Raw genomic sequence first — 21079 nt, 5'->3', positions numbered from 1 at the left:
GCGAGTAACCCAACTCTTGATACACAATAGTAAGAGTAAAGAGCCAAGCGCAGAGCCTTGAGGTACTATGGTTTACATTGTTCATAGCAGTTGTTTTCGTTGATAACAATAATGGTATATGGTATAGTAGTTAGCGGTTGAATCCTAATGGGTTGTCTCTTTTCAAATAAGATGTCGCATAAAATGCTCTAGGAACTCTCTAGATATCTTGTACTGTTAACCCTCCAACCAATACGTTGCCATATTTCCCTTTCCCTGAAATGTTGAAATTGATGGATTATACAAACAAGGTCATCAGAACTACAAGTACAAGACATTAATAAGAATATACGTGAAGAATTAGTTTTGGTGGACGAGAATCTAAAAAATCGCCGAGAGTAGGAAGAAAGGGTCAACACATTGTAAAGCTAATACCGAGGAAGCGGAAATATAATTCATTCAGTGCTGCTGTTGTTGTTCTAAATGCTGGAATTTGGCCAAATTCTTTTCAAGGGTTCTCTTTATATATATCTTAAGGCTTCACTAAATCTAATTCTGGTACTGAACGTGGATGTGATTACCTTAACGTTTATTTCTCCCCGTGGAATAAGTGTAAACTGGATATATTTCTCTAATCTAATGTAGGTCTCTGAACTTATATGAATCTTCATAGCTAGAATAAAATGGTAGTAAATCATTTGGTATTGAAATCTACTCTGTACAACAGTTTTAAAAAGCACAATAGGAGACAATCAAACAAAATTAAACTCTATAATATTTGATGGAACACTTATACCTTCTCCACACGATTCCATTCTAGAAGCTGTATTAACTGTATCACCAAATAGACAATATCTGGGCATCTTCAACCCTACAACACCCGCTACTGTTGGTCCTATAAATAAACAAAACAACTGAATGTCCAGGTAAAGTTGAGATTATATATTATATAAGTTCCCTGTGAATGGGACATACATGAAAAAACATTGCTTGTGTATCTATTTTGGTATTTTCATATAGAACCTATTTATAAATGGTAATAATTGATTTATAACCTTGCTTCGCTTTTTGTTTCATTAATATATGAAAGAAGCTTCTAAAAACAATTTGTTTTATTGTTGTATTTATTTACATATGTTTGTTTTTTTACTTATTATTGTTATAATGTCTACTTTGGTTTATCGAGTAATCAATTGTATATTATATTGGCCGAATGGTTAACACTATCATAAGGTCTGTCATTGAGTCAACTGGCGTAGTTTCGGTTATGTTTGTATTACCTGTATGTATTCCGATCCTAAGTTGAACTTTCTCATCTGGTAGATGTTTTATAATAAATGAATCGATAGCTTGTCTAAGTAGTAATGCCAGCGTAGCAATCTGCTGTGCGTGGTCACCATTTCTATCTGGTAATCCTGATACTACCATATATGCATCTCCTATAGTTTCAACCTAAAACACAAATAAATTAGGAAATCATCACACACAACCCGATTAAAGCCTGCATGGTGCAGGGAAGTAGGACGACGTTAAATGCCATTCTATTTCTGATTAAAATCAGATATTTTAATGCTGCACTGTATTTAAATTTAACAGATTTTCTTAGAAAGCGCTTTTCATATCACGAGAACCTATTGAAAAATCATTCGACGGCCAGTTCTAAAGTGAATTCTGGAAATCAGAAGTAAGATACACCACTATTGCACATACTGTATCTAATTATAAAGAAATAGGGGCGGTAATATTTCTTATTCGCAAATCTATCTCCAACCTACGCTAGTCAAGCCTCTCACCTACGACAGGTTCTTCTCGCAAGTTTCCTAGAAAACACGTGTCTGCGATAGGTAGAAGAGGGCTTTAAGACAAGTCAAACGATCCATTAAGCAATTTCACACGTGAGTTTTAACTAGTGTCTGGTGAGTTGTGAGTACTGTCAAACCCTTGATGACCCAACACCTACTTTGGTAAAGCCAGCACATTAAGGGAACCATTAACACTGTATATGATTTAAGCCGTGATCAAGTTGACCATATATTATCACCTAACAGGTACTTATTGGTAGAATATATTGCTTGAGATAAGATATATCAGTCTGTACAACATTGACAATTTAATCGCGATCTATCAGTCGCTGTAACTCAATAGTAGAGGTTATTACATATTTAATCTTTCAGGTTTCTCTACTCGAATTAAATCGGGGCACCATGATCATGGTCCCTTCCCCGTACTTTCAACTGACTCCACACCCGCACCAACCTCGAATATGCACATACTATACAGATACAAAATACGTATTGCGGTATAAGTGTGTCGGGAGTGTGTTTTTTTTTAAAATTCCAAAACAAATTATGGCTTCCTTTTATTTAACAGACCCATAACAATAACAAAAATCGGTTTGTAAGTTCTATTAATATATCAATATGTTACGTTACAAAAATCTCCAACGTTTCCCTGACAAAACCATTAATTTTAAGATTATATTAAAATGTCCCACCATTATTGGGTTGATTTGTACAAATCGAAATAAGTAACACTCCAACAACATGCCTGTTGGTCGAAAGGACGCCAATTGCCACCTCGTGACCCTTGACGGCTGCCATAGCAGTGCCATCTAAACAGTCAAGTCTATACTTTTCGGGCATTAATCAGTGATGTTATAGGAAAACTAGCATCTAAAATCATTTGTGCAAAAGGCTTTTTACTTTTGATTACATAATCGGAAATAAATTGGGGTGTGGGTGGGTGGTTGTTCTGGAATATCGGAAGTAGACTTACAGTTATATATTAAATGCCTACCTTATAAACATCAACAGTGTCTATGATCGCATCAAAACACGAATACAGATCATTCAGGAGATCAACAACCTGAAGAAATAAGTACAATCAATGACATAGAAAAAAATAAATCAATCAAATTCCAGTTATGGAAAGCTAAATGGTATAGAGCTTGTGTCATGACACAATAACACGTCTGATCAACTCAATGAACTAATAAGTATGTGTTATAGTTTATTAATTAAAAGAGGTTTAGCCCCTTTAAATTGTGTTTCTGTAGGATGTGGAAGCGTACTGGTTTATAGACACGGCATAATTTTCTATAAAGCCACATAAATACTCACAGAGATGAAATGAAACGGGGTTTAACGCCCTACTGTTCTGCTCCGACTGGGCTAATAAAGAATGGCATACGCCATGTGTGCTATGAGGGAAATTTTGCCCGAACAGCGGCGCTACGGCCTACTCTTATATGGAATTCCATCATTCTACCAAGGGATATTTTACGTGCACGCCATCCGTCCTATCCAAAAGGCTTGACAGTTGTCCTTGTTGGGCCCTCCGTCCTGCATCACTGACAAGGGAAAATCTCGCCGGAAATCCCGATGAACTTTCTCGACCATCACCATTAGCGCGTTAGCGTCTTACTCACTTAGCCACCGTGGCTCCCCAGATATTATACTCACAGGAAGAACGTTGTAGGTGTATTACCTGAAGTGGTGTAGAACGTGCTGATATATCTGTGAAGCCAACTATATCACTGAAATATATAGTAACACTCTCAAAAGCTTCCGGTTCCACTGGGAGCCCTAACTTTAAATTTTCTGCTACAGACCTACAAATATATGTCATAACAACATAAACTAATCATCTTCAATCTATTTAAATCTGATAAACTGCAAAATAAAAAACATTCATAGTCAAGTTTTTCAGTTTGTTTTATATTCCGTATTTTATATTTTAAAGGTCGAAACGAAATAAAGATGCAATTGTAATTGGATTGAAAATTTCTCATAATCGTAAAGATGATACAGCAATACCAGCTCCTAAAAATTTTACAATTCATGCATCTATAAGTGGCTGATACTGCTAAAACAATTATGTTAATATAATAATCCAAATACAAATTCTATAAAACTCGATTGGTTTGTGGTTAGTGCTAATTGATAAGGCCAGTTCAATTTTTCGTCATAGGTCACAGATGTAAACAGTGCTAGCGCCAATCCCAATGCTACGATATCTCTATACGCTACCAAAAATACATAAAAATCCAGAAACGGAATGGTTTATACCCAATAAATTACCCAAGGGGCACCCAATAATATCCGACTGTGGTAGCGTATCATACAACGTATCACAATACATAGACCATTTCTTATTGCCCCTAGCATGACAACACCCATCCTACCTTAAAGACACTAAAGATTCATTCGTAAAATCAAACTGTTAAGAGTACCTGAGCACACCATTTTAATATCCATTGACGTACAGAGCATGTACACGAACATCGATAATACCACAGGAGTTGAAGCAGTTAGGAAAGCATTTCTTAGGAACCCGCAAGCATCCAGACCGGACGAAGAATTCCCCAAATTACTCGACATTTGTCTGAGGAGGAATGACTTCGCTTTCAACGACCAAGTATACCTCAAGTCTTCCGGAACTGCGATGGGAAAACGATTTGCCCCGAGTTATGCAAATCTCTTCATGGCGGAGTGGGAAAGGGAAGTTCTGCCGCTCTGCCCATTAAAACCAGATTTCTATGGGCGTTTTCTAGATGACGTTTTCATAGTCTGGACGTACACGCTAAACGAATTTTGGACGTTTTTCAACATTTTGAACAATCATCATCCATCTATCAAGTTAACCGCAAATGTAAGTCATAACAGCATAGATTTCCATGACACTACCGTTTTTAAAAGTAGCAACACCAAAATCACAGGCCAACTGGAAACTAAAGTATTTTTCAAAGAAACCGACACACATCAATTATTGTTCAAAAGCTCCTTTCACCCAAAACATACAATCTCAGATTCTCCGTTTTCATAGGATATGTACTCAGAAGACCGACTTTGAGTCAGCGTGTACATTGGTATTTAGCAAACTAAGGGAAAGGGGATACTCCAAACGATATTTCCGACGTATAAAAAACAACACTCTAGCTGAACTTGCCGCCAAAGAAACAAATAATATTCAATCAGCAGTCAAAACCAAAACTTGTGGCCACCCAAGATGTCAAAGATGCAAAATCATAAATATATCCGTCCATTTCCATAACAAAACATCTGGCAAAAAATTCCCAATATTAGATCACCTTTCATGCAGTAGTTCTATCTAATTTCATGCAGACAACGTGACAAGCAATACGTAGGTGAGAACCAAAATGCACTTCGGGAAAGAATTAACGGTCACCGGTCAGACATAGTCACTCAAAAAGACAAACCGGTCTCAAAATTCACTTCAACCAACCAAATCATGACATTTCTGCACATGATCTCATTGTCACACCAATAGAAAAGGCTAAGAGCGATTTTGAAACTACAGAAGAAATTAAAACGTTTAGGCTAACAAGAGAAAAATTCTGGATTGACAAATTGTAAACAACAGCCCTCCTAGGTTTGAATATTCATACGGCTAGCGCAATAGCCCTTTTTGTAGTTCCATTTAGCGCAACAGCAACAAGTGCATCCAAAATCATCAGAAAACACTATACTGATCTCCAAGAAAATCACCCGAAAGTTTTCACACAGCAACTTATAATTGCGTATTGCAATTAGATTAAATAAGACCAGTCTCCATCCTCACCCAAAACAAACAATATATCAAATCCTATCCCTAACCGTTAGTAAATAAAATCAACTAGATATAAGAATCCCTAGACCTTTCTTTTAAATCCAATTCTTAGTAGGAAACACACTAATGTGGCTCTCCCCCGAAACAAAAATACCAGAAGCACCATCCAAGGAAGACCATCATCGCCACAAACACCAAAAAACAGTTAAATTACCTTTGTATATAAACCTAATGTATTGTATGTATTTTAATAAAACTAGGAAATATCACGAACTAATTTTTCATCACCCTAGGTCAGTGCGTATGTGGAGACTTAACCTCTCCCCCAAATTCTTAAACCTAACCTACAATCTCGCCAACAATCATAACCTTATTTACATCTCAGCGACCTTGAAATAAATTGAGCTGGCATTAACAAATAGATTTAGCCATTGGTTTGCAACTGTATTAAAGGTTGTACTAAATCTAATCAAATACCCCAAATTTTAATTTAAAACAATTCCGGACAATATAATTTTTATTGATTTTTTAAGTCGATATAGGGGCATTCTATTCAGCCAAAACCTAACGCAATTCAACAGAACGTGAACTTGGTCTATAAATTCCAATTTAGTATTCGGACATGCTAGCCCGAACATAAAAGGGGTCAATAAATATTTGAACTTGATAATCTGGTTATCACTTAGTATTTAAACATGATAGTCTGGACATAAAGTTGGGCCAATTAGTATTTGGACTTGATGGTCTCGGCGTATAGGGGGATCAATTAGTATTTGGACATGATAGTCTGGACATAAAGGCGGGCTGAATTATAGTATTCTTGGGGGATGACGTGTATCACTTACTTTGGTAATATTTCATAAAGAAGCTGTTCTGATCTTTTCTTCTCTTCTACCAGTTCCTGAGTTTTATCTTCTACCATTTTCTCTAAGTTATTAGCATACAGTTCCATTCTTCTCAATAAATTATCCAACAAGTTAACAGATTCTCCAAAACGGCTGAAAAGAAAACATTTCAAATCCTCAAAACGGAGTATGTCAAAAGGAATTAGTGCACAAAATGTGACGTCATCATTTCGCTTACGTTCCTATAGAAATTTTAAAAGCGCGGCTGAATTGTGACCGATAACTTGATGAGAACACAATGACATGGTTATGAAGTATGATTATTGTTCATTTGGTCATAAAGAAGAACAGTTGCATATTTTTTTTCAGATTGCGGTTTTTCACATTTAAAACATGTGAAACAGAAATATTTTTTGGTGAATTGCCTGAAAAGGATTTGCTCTGAATTCTCAATCTGTCATAAGAGGACTTTTATAAAAAGATTCTGAAATTCATTTCCAAATGTTCCCCTCAACGGAATTACTCCCTTGTCCATTTTATCTTGGTAAAAATAAAAATAAAAACATAACTTGCATGTTTAACACTTATTTTTTATTATTATTATTATTATTATTATTATTATTATTATTCTGTATATATAATGGGCCACTTCGACAGTCCATGTAGATATAAAAGTGTAGCACTATGCATTTCGGCACTCAAATCAAATATGTAGTGATATGAGTCGCTGGTTAGAACTGGGAAGGCACGCTACCCAAAAACTCCCCACATCCAACGTGTGGCGGATACTCTCTTCTCTGCTACGTTTAAATAGCCTTGTGATCGTCTAGTATTCTTTACTCTAGGACTCCTCCACTTTAAACATTGTGTATATATCTTTATCTCGGCCGTTAGAACGTTTCTCTAATGACTTTCTCTGATGTCTTCACAAGGAACTTAATCGCGCTCGCGTTTATAAAGAGGATACGTGCACGAGTCATGGACTGACCTCCGGGAAATTGACCAGGTACTTCCTTTATCTGATTGGTCAGCTGTACAGAAGCTACCCCGAATTTCAACACAGCGTACTTACATGGGCACCCAGGAGGACGGGTGTCCACGTTTCTAACGCATGGGGTTGCCATATTTGGATTACCAGACTCTGATGTCATTGCCCGATATTAATCTACCAGACATATCCTTGTTAGCCTAGATCTCGTTATCACTAGTACTAGCTAACGACTTCAATACATTAACCAGAGCATCTTTTAGAGAACTTAAATAACCTCTACAGTATATAGGCCCTATAGTATTACAGAAGCAAATATGAGAATGCTGGGATCGACAGTGTCAAACAGTATAATAATAACACATTGTATAAATTGTTATTTTCGACAAATGCTATTATTTACATCGGCACGTTTATAGAAATAGCCAAACGTTGTACATACATAATGTAATGGTTTTCAAAAAGATAACGAACTTACATACAGGATCTGATTTAGACCAATCAAATTTCCGGCGTGGTTCTCCCTTGTCAGTGATGCAGGACGGAGGGGCTGACAAGGAAAGCTGTTTAGTCGTTCGGATGGGACGAAAAACCGAGGTCCCGTGTACACATTAGCGTGCACGTAAAAGATCCCTTGGCAGTTGGAATTCGATATAAGAGTAGGCCGTAGTGCCGCTGTCCGGGCAAAATTTCCCTCATAGCACACTGTATGGCGTATGCCCGTCTTCATTAGCCCAGGTTAGGAGCAGAACTGTAGGACGTTAAACTCCATTTCATTTCATTTCATTTCATGCCCCAACCCTCCACCACACCTCTCAAAAATGAATGGTAGTGAAAAGGTTAAGCATGTGCTGTTCCATGCACTGCACACATTAATACATATATAGCTAATTAATGTAGCATTATTAAACTTGCTAACTGCTGGTGTTCTACAAAGAGTACGAATCTTACCTTGCTTGTAATCTTAATACTTGTTTAATACGAGGAAAGTCTGGCCGACTTGATGGATGTTCTTGCCAACATTCCGATATCAGTTTGGCCAATTCTTTCATTTTTAAAGGCAAGTCTAATTTTGGTCGGAATAGTGGGCTGCCACCAGCTTTTAATTTCTCTAAAACAACTGTAAAAACATTTAAACAAATCAAATGAACTAAATCAGTTGAAATTCTTTATTGGAAGTTTCACTTAGTGAAACAGTGATACATTTAAGTCTACAATTCATTTGAAATATGGGTGTTATATTGAATTGCATAACTTAATTACTGTCATTCCCAATGTTTGAATAAGAAGCCGATGTGATGTAATTCCACCAAATTAACTTACAAATAGTCCTGTGTTATTTACGGGATTTCATTTTTCGAAGACTTTTAAGGTGCACCTCCTTTGGTTTTGGGTTAATAAATAGAACACAAACTTACCTGATGTCCCCAGTTCACCTGTCTCTTCAAAAAAGGGTTGTTCCCTTGATAATATTTCATACAGTATGATACCGTAGCTATAAACATCAGCCTCTTTAGAACCTTTCGTGGTTACAGACCGCAGAACCTCCGGAGCTTTCCATAAACACTCTGAATTAAAGACATTCGAGATACATAAAGATATCTATTAACTATAGTCATATGATTGTGACTGAAATTAAGATGTGTTTGAAGTGAATTACAAACGTATCCAAACATATCGTTTTCAGATGTTATTTAGATTTTTATACGTCCACATCTCACGTCCGCCCTTCCGTCAACCATTGGCTTGTGAATGCTTTATAGGCTACAGTTTTTAACGGATTTCTTTTTCAAATTTGATGTGAAGCATTCGGGCCATTACATTCAGCGTTTCCGGACATTTTCCAAAAACCTTTTGAACTGGAGACAAGCTATAGTTTTTAACCGATTGTTTTTAAATTTGCCGTGAATTATTGGGGTCACGAGAGGACGAACCCTATCTATATTCAACGTTCTGCGATATTCCGTTTCATAGATATGCCCCCTTTTCCGAAAACCCTGTGTCGAACGTGAGAGAGACTATAGTTTTTATATTTTTTTCTCAAATCTGGTATGAAGCATTTGTGTCACGAGAGGACGATCCCCAACGATATTAAGCGGTCTGTGACCTTCTATCTATCTCCAGTTTTTAACAGATTTCGTTTTCAAATTAGGTGTGAAGCATTAGTTCTGCGAAGGGATTGACCCTACTGGTTGGTGTGACGCATTGGGATCGGATACAATGTTTATACATGTGTATTATGTTTCTAGAAAAGTTTCTGGTCAATATAAAGTTTTTGTTTCTGGTCATCTTCAATAGAAGGCTTGATCTCGCTTTAACTACGTACATCTTATCAAGGCCTTCACGTAATACCCTGCATATTGCGGCACTAATTTCGATTGGGTACAAGCCCAACTTGTGAGCCTATCAGATTCCTCGATCGTCGCGAATACCAAGTCTCGCGCTTTCAAGCTAAAATGTCTACCTTTGATAATCGAGTTGCAAAGTTCAAGGTTCATTCAATGTCAAGGTTTCCGTGGAGGTCGCGATGTCACAACCTCTAATTGGACGCTACTGCTCACGTGTCTGTAGATAACATAGCTATAAGTTCGGGAATTGTGAAGTAAACAAGCAACGGCCAGATGTTGTGAAACTCGCAGTCCTTGCTTCAGGAACATGGTTTCTGGTGAGCTGCTGTCCATGGCTACTTCGCTGCTGGGTGGGCGTATTTCTACGAATAGTGTGGTTATCTTTGAATATGTGATATACTGATAAAACATGGTAATGGATAGCTTAATGTATGTAATTCAATACCATGATATGTGGATTATTAGTTTAATATAAGAACTGATAGAATAGATCACTACGTTTTAATGATTGCTACTTGACACTAATAATATTAATAACACCCACCTGTTTTGTATTCTTGCGAGTCGTAATCTTTCTTTTCATTGCAAAATAAACTTGGTAAACCATAATCTGTTATTTTCACTGAGAAACGGTTATCAATCAAACATACCGAGCTTGATAAATTACCATGGTAACCTATTGAACTTTGTGTTAAAAAACACATTCCCTAATGAAAAAGACAACGACCAAATAACAAAAAACTGATAAACAACCGGAAGAATCTAGGGTATTGGCTTAATAAAATTCCCTGGTTGTGCACAGGGAGCCTGATTATTTTACAAAATGGCTGACATCGAAAACTCTTTATCAGTGTGAAATTTTCGAAAGGAATATTGATTATTGTGCAGTTTCATTGGACATAATACCTCCATTCGGGAAACTTGATACTCCGTATTTACTTACATCAAGTGGGCGCTTCGGCAATAATTTGGGAATTTATAGCCAATACTGAGCCCCAGATATTTGCACATGACTAGCAGCATAAATGTTTTCACACCGATTTAATCAGTTGTTTTCCTACAAAATTATATCTGATAAAGATTCAAATTATGATATGTCCAGAGTTCAGTTCATTCAGAAATTTACTGATATGGCTTGCGTGGCCTACAAGGAAAGGGGTCTAAACACATTGGCAGAGCAGTAAAACAATTTCTTTTCAGTTGGATTACTAGGTCGAACATTAAATTGCACACGTAGACTAACCCATAAATATAATAATGACCTTATGTACGTATCCAAATAAACAATGGAAAATTGGCAATGAAAAGATAAGTTGTCAAATAAATGTTACTGGAGTTTAAAAAGAATACATCAATGACAGGGGCAATAGCTAGAAATTAATGGTAACTCTGGATTTTGATAGGTAATTGAATTAGCAAATACATTTAGATGGCTTCTACTCACCTCTGCAACATCTATTGCTAAAGAAAATTTAAATTGGGCATCTAGTGAAAAATTTGGATTTCCTAAAAGATCCTAAAACGAAACAATACTATATTTTTAATCTACATATCACTGATATTTTCTAATACAGGAGAATATTGAGAAACCTAGTCTGTGTGAACTTCCCAAACCAAAAGGAAGCGTACACCGTCAATTCTTTATTCTGGGGTATTGGCGAACTGCGATCTCAATGTTGGATTGTTTATCACATGACTAAGCTAAAAAAATAAATGTTAGATAGAATTAATGGACTTTTGCAAAAGCTAAACTGGCTACAGTTTTGGGTCTAGCAGTTGGGAGGTCTGTTTGGAACATTTACAATGCTAATTGGTCTCAGTTGTCCTCTCAACCATCATGTCTATACCACTACCAGAATCACATCTGAGCCTGTCTGGTATATTTAGGTTACCATACCTTTATCAGACTAAGGTTTATATAGTGACATGTTTTATGTTACCTGTAAACTGCCTTTAGCACAATGCTCCGTAACTAATAAAGCTTCAGGTACAGTCTCTAAACAAGCCCCAATAACGCGGTTTAATGTGGTACAATTTATATCTCGCACCTGCAATGCAGAATCAAGACAATTGATAGACTTTAATAGGTAATCTACCGGAACATACAATATATTTTGACATAATCCTTATCTTGGAAATTACCGATTTCGTGAGAACGAAATTTAATCTTAAAGTGCCTTCGATATAATTTGCAGCCAGTTCTGGTTGGTAGTTTGGAGGGGGATTGGGTGGTCGAATGGTTTAACACGCGTCCGCTTTAGACCACAAAGTTTGTCACTGAGTGGTGTGGTTTCGATTCCTCGCTTCTACGTAACAAGGAGTAGAGAAGTGTCCAAATTCGTTGGTTTTCTCCGTGTCTTCTGGTTTCCTCCCACTGCTAAAGATCACTACCCGTAAGCGGATTATTGAAATAAAATTGAACCATGTGTTAGTCCCGACATTACCTAGTTTGTGTCAAGTGGACGTCTCCCTCTCTCTTTATACATGTGTCCGAATATTGTGTATGATAGCCGTTAAGGGGAATTATCCTATAATAATATAATAATTCAAGACTCATATGACTGGGAATACATAAGATCTTACTTTTTTAAATTCTTGAATAAGTTTTCCAGTCCCCAATACGTTACTGTTTATCAATTTCACGGTTCGAACCCGAACTGGGTTACCCTGAAGAAATTAAAAAACGTTAAAGAATATATCTCAGATATATTTTAAAGCTGTTGTATTTTTTTTTTTTTTTTACTGTTAACTTTGACTCACAAAATTAACGAAAATCAACAACCGATCTCAAAAATGTTGATGGTAATTTGTGCCAAATTGTGCCAAAATGAACTGTATAGTCAAATCAAAATCTATTTTCTACCAGTAAGCAAAGACTCCGAAAGGGACAATGCCCTTAAAATTCCGTGTAAAACGCTTTCAGAAACCTTTTTATGGTTCTTTACGACTACTGTGTAGTGTGTATTGACTCGAAATACAAATGGCCGGTATTCATTACTGGTGACCAAGCAAAGCAAAATGTTGCATGACGGTTCGGCATAAGTAGGCGGAAACATCATGTTGTATCTTTCGTATTATGTAACGTTGAAGATGTTCTTCTTAGCAGTGACAAACAAATATTAAACTAATTTACAATTAATTATTTCAGTTACAACGTACCCTACTCCTGTCGGAAACAACATCGGATGTAGGAGCGTTAACAGAAATGACAGAAAATAGAGAACAGGAGAGCTTTCTCAAAAGACCATTATTAATTAATTATCTATATCATACGTAGAAAAAACGTGTAAATTGATAATATGAATCTGACTTTATATGTTCCAGTAAAAGAACATCTTAGCAAACTTAAAATAAAGTCACATTGTCAGACCTAAGATAATCATTTGAAATGATATTAAAAGAATTATACCTTACAAAATGCCACGGCCCAGGTATCAGTTCCATTATTCGTTTTCAATAAACTCGCCTTAAATATATGAAATATATAGGTTATAGTTTATAATATAAATGAAATATAAAAGACTAAGATATTAATCTGTATAAAAAGTAAACTAAAGTTCTTTACATATAGCTGGAATAATGTATCTGCTAATTGACAATGTGACCATGATTTTAAAGAGGACCTGCGTGTCTAATAAGGTATACTTAATTGAAAAGTGTGGTGCCGGACACATACAATCCCTAGAGCCAGATTACGAAAACTAGCCCCTTCCCCCACTGTCTGGGTAGGCTTACTCTTTCTAGAACACCCGATACCACATCTCGTACATTGGGTTCAGACTTCAGACAGCTAAGATATGTATGTAGTACTATAGCAGTAAATATATATGTTCAGTCAAACTGGCAGTAAATCTTTAATATCTTTACGTGTCCCCATACAATTGGACTACTGGGTTACATTGACACTTTTAAAGAATCCAGAGCAAGTTTCTTGCTTTTAATAAAAAAAATAATAACTATCAAAAACACAAACAAAACATTTTCTATTAATATCTTGATGATTAAAAAATGTTTATACTACTAAATATCCCCATGTAACATTAATGATATTTGAAATATTGTAAAAATTTATAAAAGATAGCAAAGGGGTTTTATAGATTTAATTAGAAACTTATAATATGTTTGTAACTCACTGCCTATACATATGTCCACCATTGGTTATTGTAAACATAAGATTTAACTATTTTATATGTTTGGAGAGAACTTATATAGGCCTTTGCCTGTTGTTCAATCCAATTCAGTTTATTGAATAAAATATTGTTTAAACTAATGATACTCTGACAATTAATAATTCGCTTTGACCTGCGAAATTGACGTTTCAAGAAAGGCATAAATATAAAAAAATGTAATGTATTCACGTGTGACAGTAGGGAAAGGGTAGATCTGAACGCTGTGTCATTAAATGTTAAATCTTTCTTATTTATTTTCCACCACCATTGATCTAATTCCATCTGTTTCTTCCATCGTCTAGAAACATAAACACAGATTCATTATGTTTAAATAAAAACCAATAAATAATGAAAATGTTAAAAATGCCAGTCAAATTACTTTATGTCTCGATTGTCAGCCCTTTTATTGAGGGGCGTCGATTTTAATGTTAACCGATGTGCCAGACTATGTTAAAGATATTTCAAATAAAATTCTAAAATAGATATTTTTGCTACGGTTGATGTCTTTTAAGACGATTCGAAGTGAAGTGAGAAATGAAAACGAAGGTAGTATTAACAATAGAAATTAGTCTATACAAACCTGTGAAGAAGAGGAAGAATAACCAAAGCAGCCAAAAGTAAAACACCAAACGAAATACCAACGCCGTATATAACATTCTTAGACGCACCTAATAATATATTTATAAAAGAATTAAAATAAAATACCCGGATCTTTAAAGCCGTAACATTCCAGACTAAAGGGCAAATAATGACTTTCGGGGGTCATAGCCATCTAATCTCCTAATATACTGTCGACTGATTTCACGCCGTCATGTCTTTTAGTCACCCAGGACTGAATGATAACTCGTTTATTATTTATCCCTGTATATCGAGATCAAAGCGTAATATAATCCAAGATTTTGTTTGAATCGGCTAACGTAATTTCTAAAGATCATTTGTTAAATTTAAATTAGGAAAAGGAATATGTTGCCTTCGGGCGCATTGCTGGTTTCAAAATATTCTAACGTAAAAACCAAACATGAAGTACATATAATTCAGAGAAGAAATACAAAAAAAAGTAAATATCTCTCAAAATGAGAATTGAGAATTAAAAAAACCAAATTCGACTGAAAAAAAAAACAAACATTACATTTAGAATAAAAGTCGATACATTATAGGCGTACCTTAATAACTCACATCATAGCAGATACAACATGAAACACAAACAGCACCAGATAAAACACAGCATGAAACAAAGTTAACAATTGAACTGGAAAATAATTAATGAACAAAATCGACTACAAACGATAACGGAGTACTATGAACCAGGAAACGTTTATGACATTTAAAAAAAAACAGCGGCTGCCAGGAAGGATACGCCCACATTGTACAAGAGATGGATAGAGAACAAGTTAGAAACAAACGGGATTTTTTGTACAATCAGGGGCAATAATCCAGAAAGTTATGGTCTGAAATGTGCAAATATCAACAGGGACTGAGATCTTTGGGATATAAAGATATGTTTTAAGTTTCATCAGGCTGGGATAAAAAAAATGTGACCTCTAGAGGGTCCACAACCTTCGTATTGCATACTTTTACACAATTTGCGTACAAAGAGGGGTCATTTTGTCGGCCAGTTTCATTTCGATTTTCCCGAAATTCGAATTCATCCTTCATTATGGTGGAATGGTGAAATATTCAAACGGTTTTAAAAATCGGGAAAACAATTGTGACCTCTAGAGAATCCGCAAGCTAAAAATGCGATTTTTCGAACAATCAGGAGCCATAATCCAGGAAGTTACGTTCGGATATACGCGATTATCAAAAGGAACCAAGATCTTAGTGTGTAATGGTGATATATTCACATGTCTTTTTTTTTAAATCGGATAAAAATTGTGACTTCTACATAGACGGCAAGCTAAAAACGTGATTTTTGGTACATTCAAGGGCCATAATTCAGGAAGTTACGATATCGAAAGGAGCCGAGATCCTTAGGTTATAAACTTACATTTCAAGTTTCAACAAAATCGGATAAAAATTGTGACCTCTATAGGGTCCACAAGCTAAAAACGCGATTTTTCGTACAGTCAGGGGCCATAATCCATGAAGTTACGGTCCGATACATGCCAATATCGAAAGGAACCGAGATCTTAGGGTGGTAAACCTATATTTAAAGTTTCGTTGGAATCGGATAAAAATTGTGACCTGTAGAGTGTCCACAAACAAGTGTGGACGGACAGAGAGGGGCGACGACAATATACGTCCAAATGAAAATGTGGGCTTTATAAAAATAACATATTCGGAGCATTAATGTTCTTTAAATGTTTTCAGGGGCGGAGCCAGAGAGGGGTTTTGGGACCCCCCCCCCCCTGCTCAGCTACATAGAAAATATTGTAAAACAACACGGTGTTACGGTCGTGTGCTTTATCCTTTATCATCAGATGGTGGGATGGGATGGGCATTCAAAGCGTGAGATAATAATATAGACATGTGTGATATCACAATATCAATGCCTTGCATCACATCAATGAAATTGTATCACAATGTGATCCTATTAATTCATAATAAAAATTTAGGCCAAACGGGGTGTTGGATTCCTCCCTTTAAATAGCTCAGTGTGTATGTATGCCTACGTAATTTGGAGACGATGACGGCATTATGCATTGTCAATTTTCAAATGTCCTTAACCCCCTCCTCCAACAACTCCTGGATCCGCCCCTGATATGTTGTTGCATGACAAAACATTAAAAAATACGAACGATTTAGCCATAGCTATAACAACTTATGTTATATTCAGATTGAATTACATAATGATTGTAAGCTTAAAGGGACTATCCCGATTTGAACATAGTCTCAAAAATAAAAGTCCAAGTACGTATGAAATTTAAGCGCCAAAATATAGAGGATTGGTGTATTTACCCTGTCTCAAAATTTTAACACAAAATTCGGCAGTTTTAGTCTCCAAAATATTATCGGGATTGGCCCTTAAACAAAACCAATATTTCGTTTTGTTTTTGGAAGAGCCTGCGTCATAATTTAATGCCATTAAATTGGACAAAATCCGGTTTTCTAAATTAAATTTAGTAGGTTTTTTTTTAAATTTAAATTTGTTCTACAAGCTGCCCTACTTTATTTATAATTTTATCTGCCTTGACATCTTTAAGATCTCTGTCTTTCTCTCATTTCTGAGTACTAGGCCCTATACTTGGGTCTTTGCGGCCTACAATCATGGAGTTGACCAAACTTAAGCACACCACGGTAGAATCGTACACTATGAATCAGGAACAGAGCATAACGTCATAACAGCCATCTTGGAAATTTACGAGACAGATGTTATTGATTAGCAGAAGAATTATTACAGAAATGGCTATTAACTTCAGATATAATTGGTCGATTTGAATTATTTTTGGACCAAAATGTTGTTTTAAAGATGCCTTCCAGCGTACAAATTGTGTGATTTGATAATATATTTGCACTAAAATATATTTAAAACTAATTTATCAGTAAGAAGTTTCCTCCAAATCCCCCTAAAACCATTTTAATTGGAAGAAAACTATCAAAAGCTTTTAAATTCTATTTCAAGCATTCTTAGCGTGACTTGAAGGTGGGCTTTTATTAGGCTTGTATAATTTGTTGTTCGTAAAGTCTTGGAATATCTTCTGTCAACTTCTTTTCCCAACATTAATCACAAATTCGTTCTTACAGCAAAATCAAGCGCCCACTACGTCATTCAAGCAGACAGAGTGCCAGTTAGTGACCCCTTTACATTTTTGTCCTGTGCTGGCCGCATAAATGTTTTCGGTGAATCCAGCATCTTTTGTAGTAAGATTGAGTGTCTCTACTTTCCATGTAAATTAAGGTCATATGTATTGTATACTTTAAAACCTTTCGTTTTATTTTACCTGATTTTATTGTCATGGTTACCGATTATGTATGGCTAATGTTTATTTATTTATATACATTATAACATCTAATGACACACGAGAAAGATCAGACAGCTAGCTTATATGATTTGATGTATATCAGAATCAAGTAAAGTGGTTGATTTTCTAACTGGACGTATCGTTTTATCGTTTACCGCGCAACAAAGAAGTACAGCTTTATGGTTGTACCAATATATATATATATATATATATATATATATATTAAAGTAAATAAAGTACAAGTACTTCTTTCTTTACGGTAGATAAATGCATAAATAAATAAAAAAATCCGTCCAGATAAAAAATTCTCCACTTAACTTCATTCTGACATACATTAAATCATATAAGCTAGCTGTCTGCCTTCTATGGGCGTCTTCAGATATTAATAATGTATATATAAATATTTACGTTGAAAAAAGAAATAAACACGTGTTTTGGCACATTTATTTCTTTTTTCAACGTAATTTTTTATTTAATTTTCTGGGAGTAGTTCAAAGACACTTATAAACGTATCACTTTAATTCTGACATGTTGTTTCATTAACAGACATAAACATGTTGTGGCTTTAACAGACATAGAAATGCATTCATATAAGATCCAAATCTAAAATATGTACAATACCCGGAATGCACTTGTCATTTCTAAAACCACATTTAGGTACGTTGACCGGTGGGCCTTGACCGTTCTTCCACAGAATTTCTTCGTCTGGATTGCTTACATACTTATCTCCAGCGTGATTATACGTCGCCACAACCTACAGGTTAGAAAAATGCATAATTTGCTTTTAGTTATCCGAATGCGAGGTCACCCAAAGACATTGCATTCGTGGAACCTACTAATCACCGAAGACGACGGGGGGGGGGGGGGGGAGGCTGTCAAAAGTGACCGACAAAAAAAGATATGTTATAGATATGCAAATTCTACACATATCTTTCCTTGTCGGTCACTTTTTCCAATACTTTGGGCGAAATTCGACAAAATGAATGCTATTCTCGTTTCTTCACGGACCGACGGATAATTCATTGAAAGAATACAACTTTCCTGCTATTGTGTTAAAGTTTAGATGTTTTACGTAATTTAATATTCAGTTAGAAGATCAAAATCCCAGGCCACCATTTTGCAATCAGTAACATATACATTGTGTAGGACCTATAGCAGGAGCGGATCCAGAGGGGGGGGGGTCGACCCCCCCCCCCCCCTGCTCAGCTACATATTTTTTTTGGTAAATCAACACTTTTTAAAAGAAAAGTTTCTCGGCCGTGTGGTTTATCCTTTATCGTCAGATTTGGGGCAGGATGGGCACTCAAAGCAAGAGAAAATGATATAGACATTATGTGATATCACAATTAATGCTTTGCATCCATGAAATTGAATCACAATGTCATTGTATTAATTCATAATAAAAATTGACGTCAAACGAGGTGTTGAATTTCTCTGTTTAAAAAGCTCAATGTGTATGTATATACGCCAAAATGATGATAGAGACCATGCGGGAGGGGGGAGGATACATTGTCTCAGGAACATGACATCCCCCCCCCCTGCAAAAATTCCTGGATCCGCCCCTGTATGGAAAGTTGTTGGCGTTTGTAGATATTTTGTTTGAGTAAGCCGGCGAGGAGTACAGGTGGATGATTTACGATCGCATGGTGTTTACCTTTTACAAGAGTCGACTTATTTCCCAAAAGTATTTCCTATGGAATTATCTCACAACTTATTAATCCAAACACCTAAAATTTCGAACGGCAGGAACTTGGTAGACAAAATGAATTGACTTTCACTTGATTGATTTGAAATCTAAACTGATTTTGTTTTTTAAAACAATACCGATAAGAAGATCTCTGATCATTGCTATGGGACTCTAGGTTTATATGTATAAGTGATATGATACTAACCCTGAATACACCGTCATTATTCACTTGTTGAAGGCCAAGGTTTCCATTTCTAAAACCGGTAGGAGCTAGCGTAAAGTTGCCAGCAATGCCTTTAAAAAAGGATATAGCATTAGAACCAGTACATAATCATTACATTTGTCTGTTCTGGAGCAAAACCACGACCGGAAAACGTTTTGTCAATTACCATTTAAATCCCTACTTTCTAGCATACACATAAAATATTCTATGCAAAGGCAATAACTTTGTCAATAATCACCAACAAATTCAGATACTTAAGGTGCTTATATGGAATTTTTCTCCACTTTCCCTTCAGATAAGTCAATTCTTGATGATGAAAGGAAGCTTCGCTGTTTTAGGCTTGTTAAATTCAGTTTAAAACTACACATGTCTATGTCTACTTTCTGTAGTGCCCGTGATACGGACCGTGGGTATTTATCGAGTAGTCGAGCTGTGAAACCATTTTGTTATTACTGTGCATTCGTGACTACCGCGCACATGGGGACGGGATTCGCTTATAGTAAGAACGTTTCTCTGCATTCACATTACGGAAAAGACCACAGACACCCAATCGATAGCTTACCTTGATATGTTCTATTCCACATGCGCGCTGATATTTGTTTACCATCCTTAGGGTCTTCGCCTCGAGCAAGTGTTTCATTCAGAACTTGAGCATAAATCATGATAGCATCATGATAACCAGTTAACAATACTGAGGGCTAAAAATACACCAGAGAAATCCTCAAAAATAACAATGTTAGCGCAAACACAGTCATGAGACCCAGCATTAGAAATGACACCAACAAGAAAAGTTTCTAATCAACCTTGGTTATGGCAACTGCCGATTGGTTCTTAAACTAACTGTCGAGCAAAATAAGGAACGTTTCAGTTTGCTTCTATCAGATGCTCTGTTCAAAGTTTCAACAATCATACAGAAATAATGAAGTTTGGCGGATACAAGCTTAGACGGGCATGCTTAATATGTCTACAACATCAGGTTTCACATTTTCATTATTTATCTGACTAATTCAAATTAGTCTGAATGTCCAAAAGTTGAATAAAAAAATTGTATATCAGTTACCAACCTCTTCGTTTTTAAAATCGTACCCATAATCTGATAATGATCTGTTTTTAAGCTCCTCTTTAAAACTAGGGTAAGTTGATGATATATCTAATAGCACTGTTATCACAAAAACACATTTATAAATATCTTTCACTATCTGAAATGATAACAATGATCTGATAAAATGTTATTACAAACAAACATTTCCAAACATATGTAACTAATGCATCTAAAATGATAACAAATAGAATCTCTTATCTAATAACAATGTTATTACAAACACACATTTATAAATATATTTAACTATTTGAAATCATAACAAATATTA

The 21079-nt window shown here is 35.7% G+C and overlaps 1 protein-coding gene across 1 annotated transcript; it reads right to left on the bottom strand.

Annotated features, from left to right (window-relative positions):
• Positions 1 to 136: 136 nt before the first annotated feature.
• LOC126807707 (atrial natriuretic peptide receptor 1) lies at positions 137 to 14192 on the bottom strand. The gene is made up of 13 exons (XM_056103287.1): positions 14160 to 14192; positions 11669 to 11776; positions 11173 to 11244; positions 10273 to 10435; positions 8799 to 8948; positions 8332 to 8500; positions 6393 to 6545; positions 3466 to 3589; positions 2776 to 2844; positions 1260 to 1431; positions 776 to 874; positions 561 to 652; positions 137 to 255 (listed from the first exon to the last, which is right to left on the bottom strand). The coding sequence occupies exons 1-13, from the start codon at positions 14190 to 14192 to the stop codon at positions 217 to 219; spliced, it is 1443 nt and encodes a 480-aa protein (XP_055959262.1). The 3' UTR covers positions 137 to 216.
• Positions 14193 to 21079: the final 6887 nt, after the last annotated feature.

This window comes from Patella vulgata, chromosome 9 (genome assembly GCF_932274485.2).
Source record: "Patella vulgata chromosome 9, xgPatVulg1.2, whole genome shotgun sequence".
Classification (NCBI taxonomy): domain Eukaryota; kingdom Metazoa; phylum Mollusca; class Gastropoda; family Patellidae; genus Patella; species Patella vulgata.
Note: the sequence above shows the minus strand (reverse complement) of the source record. Positions and strands in the feature narration are given on the sequence as shown.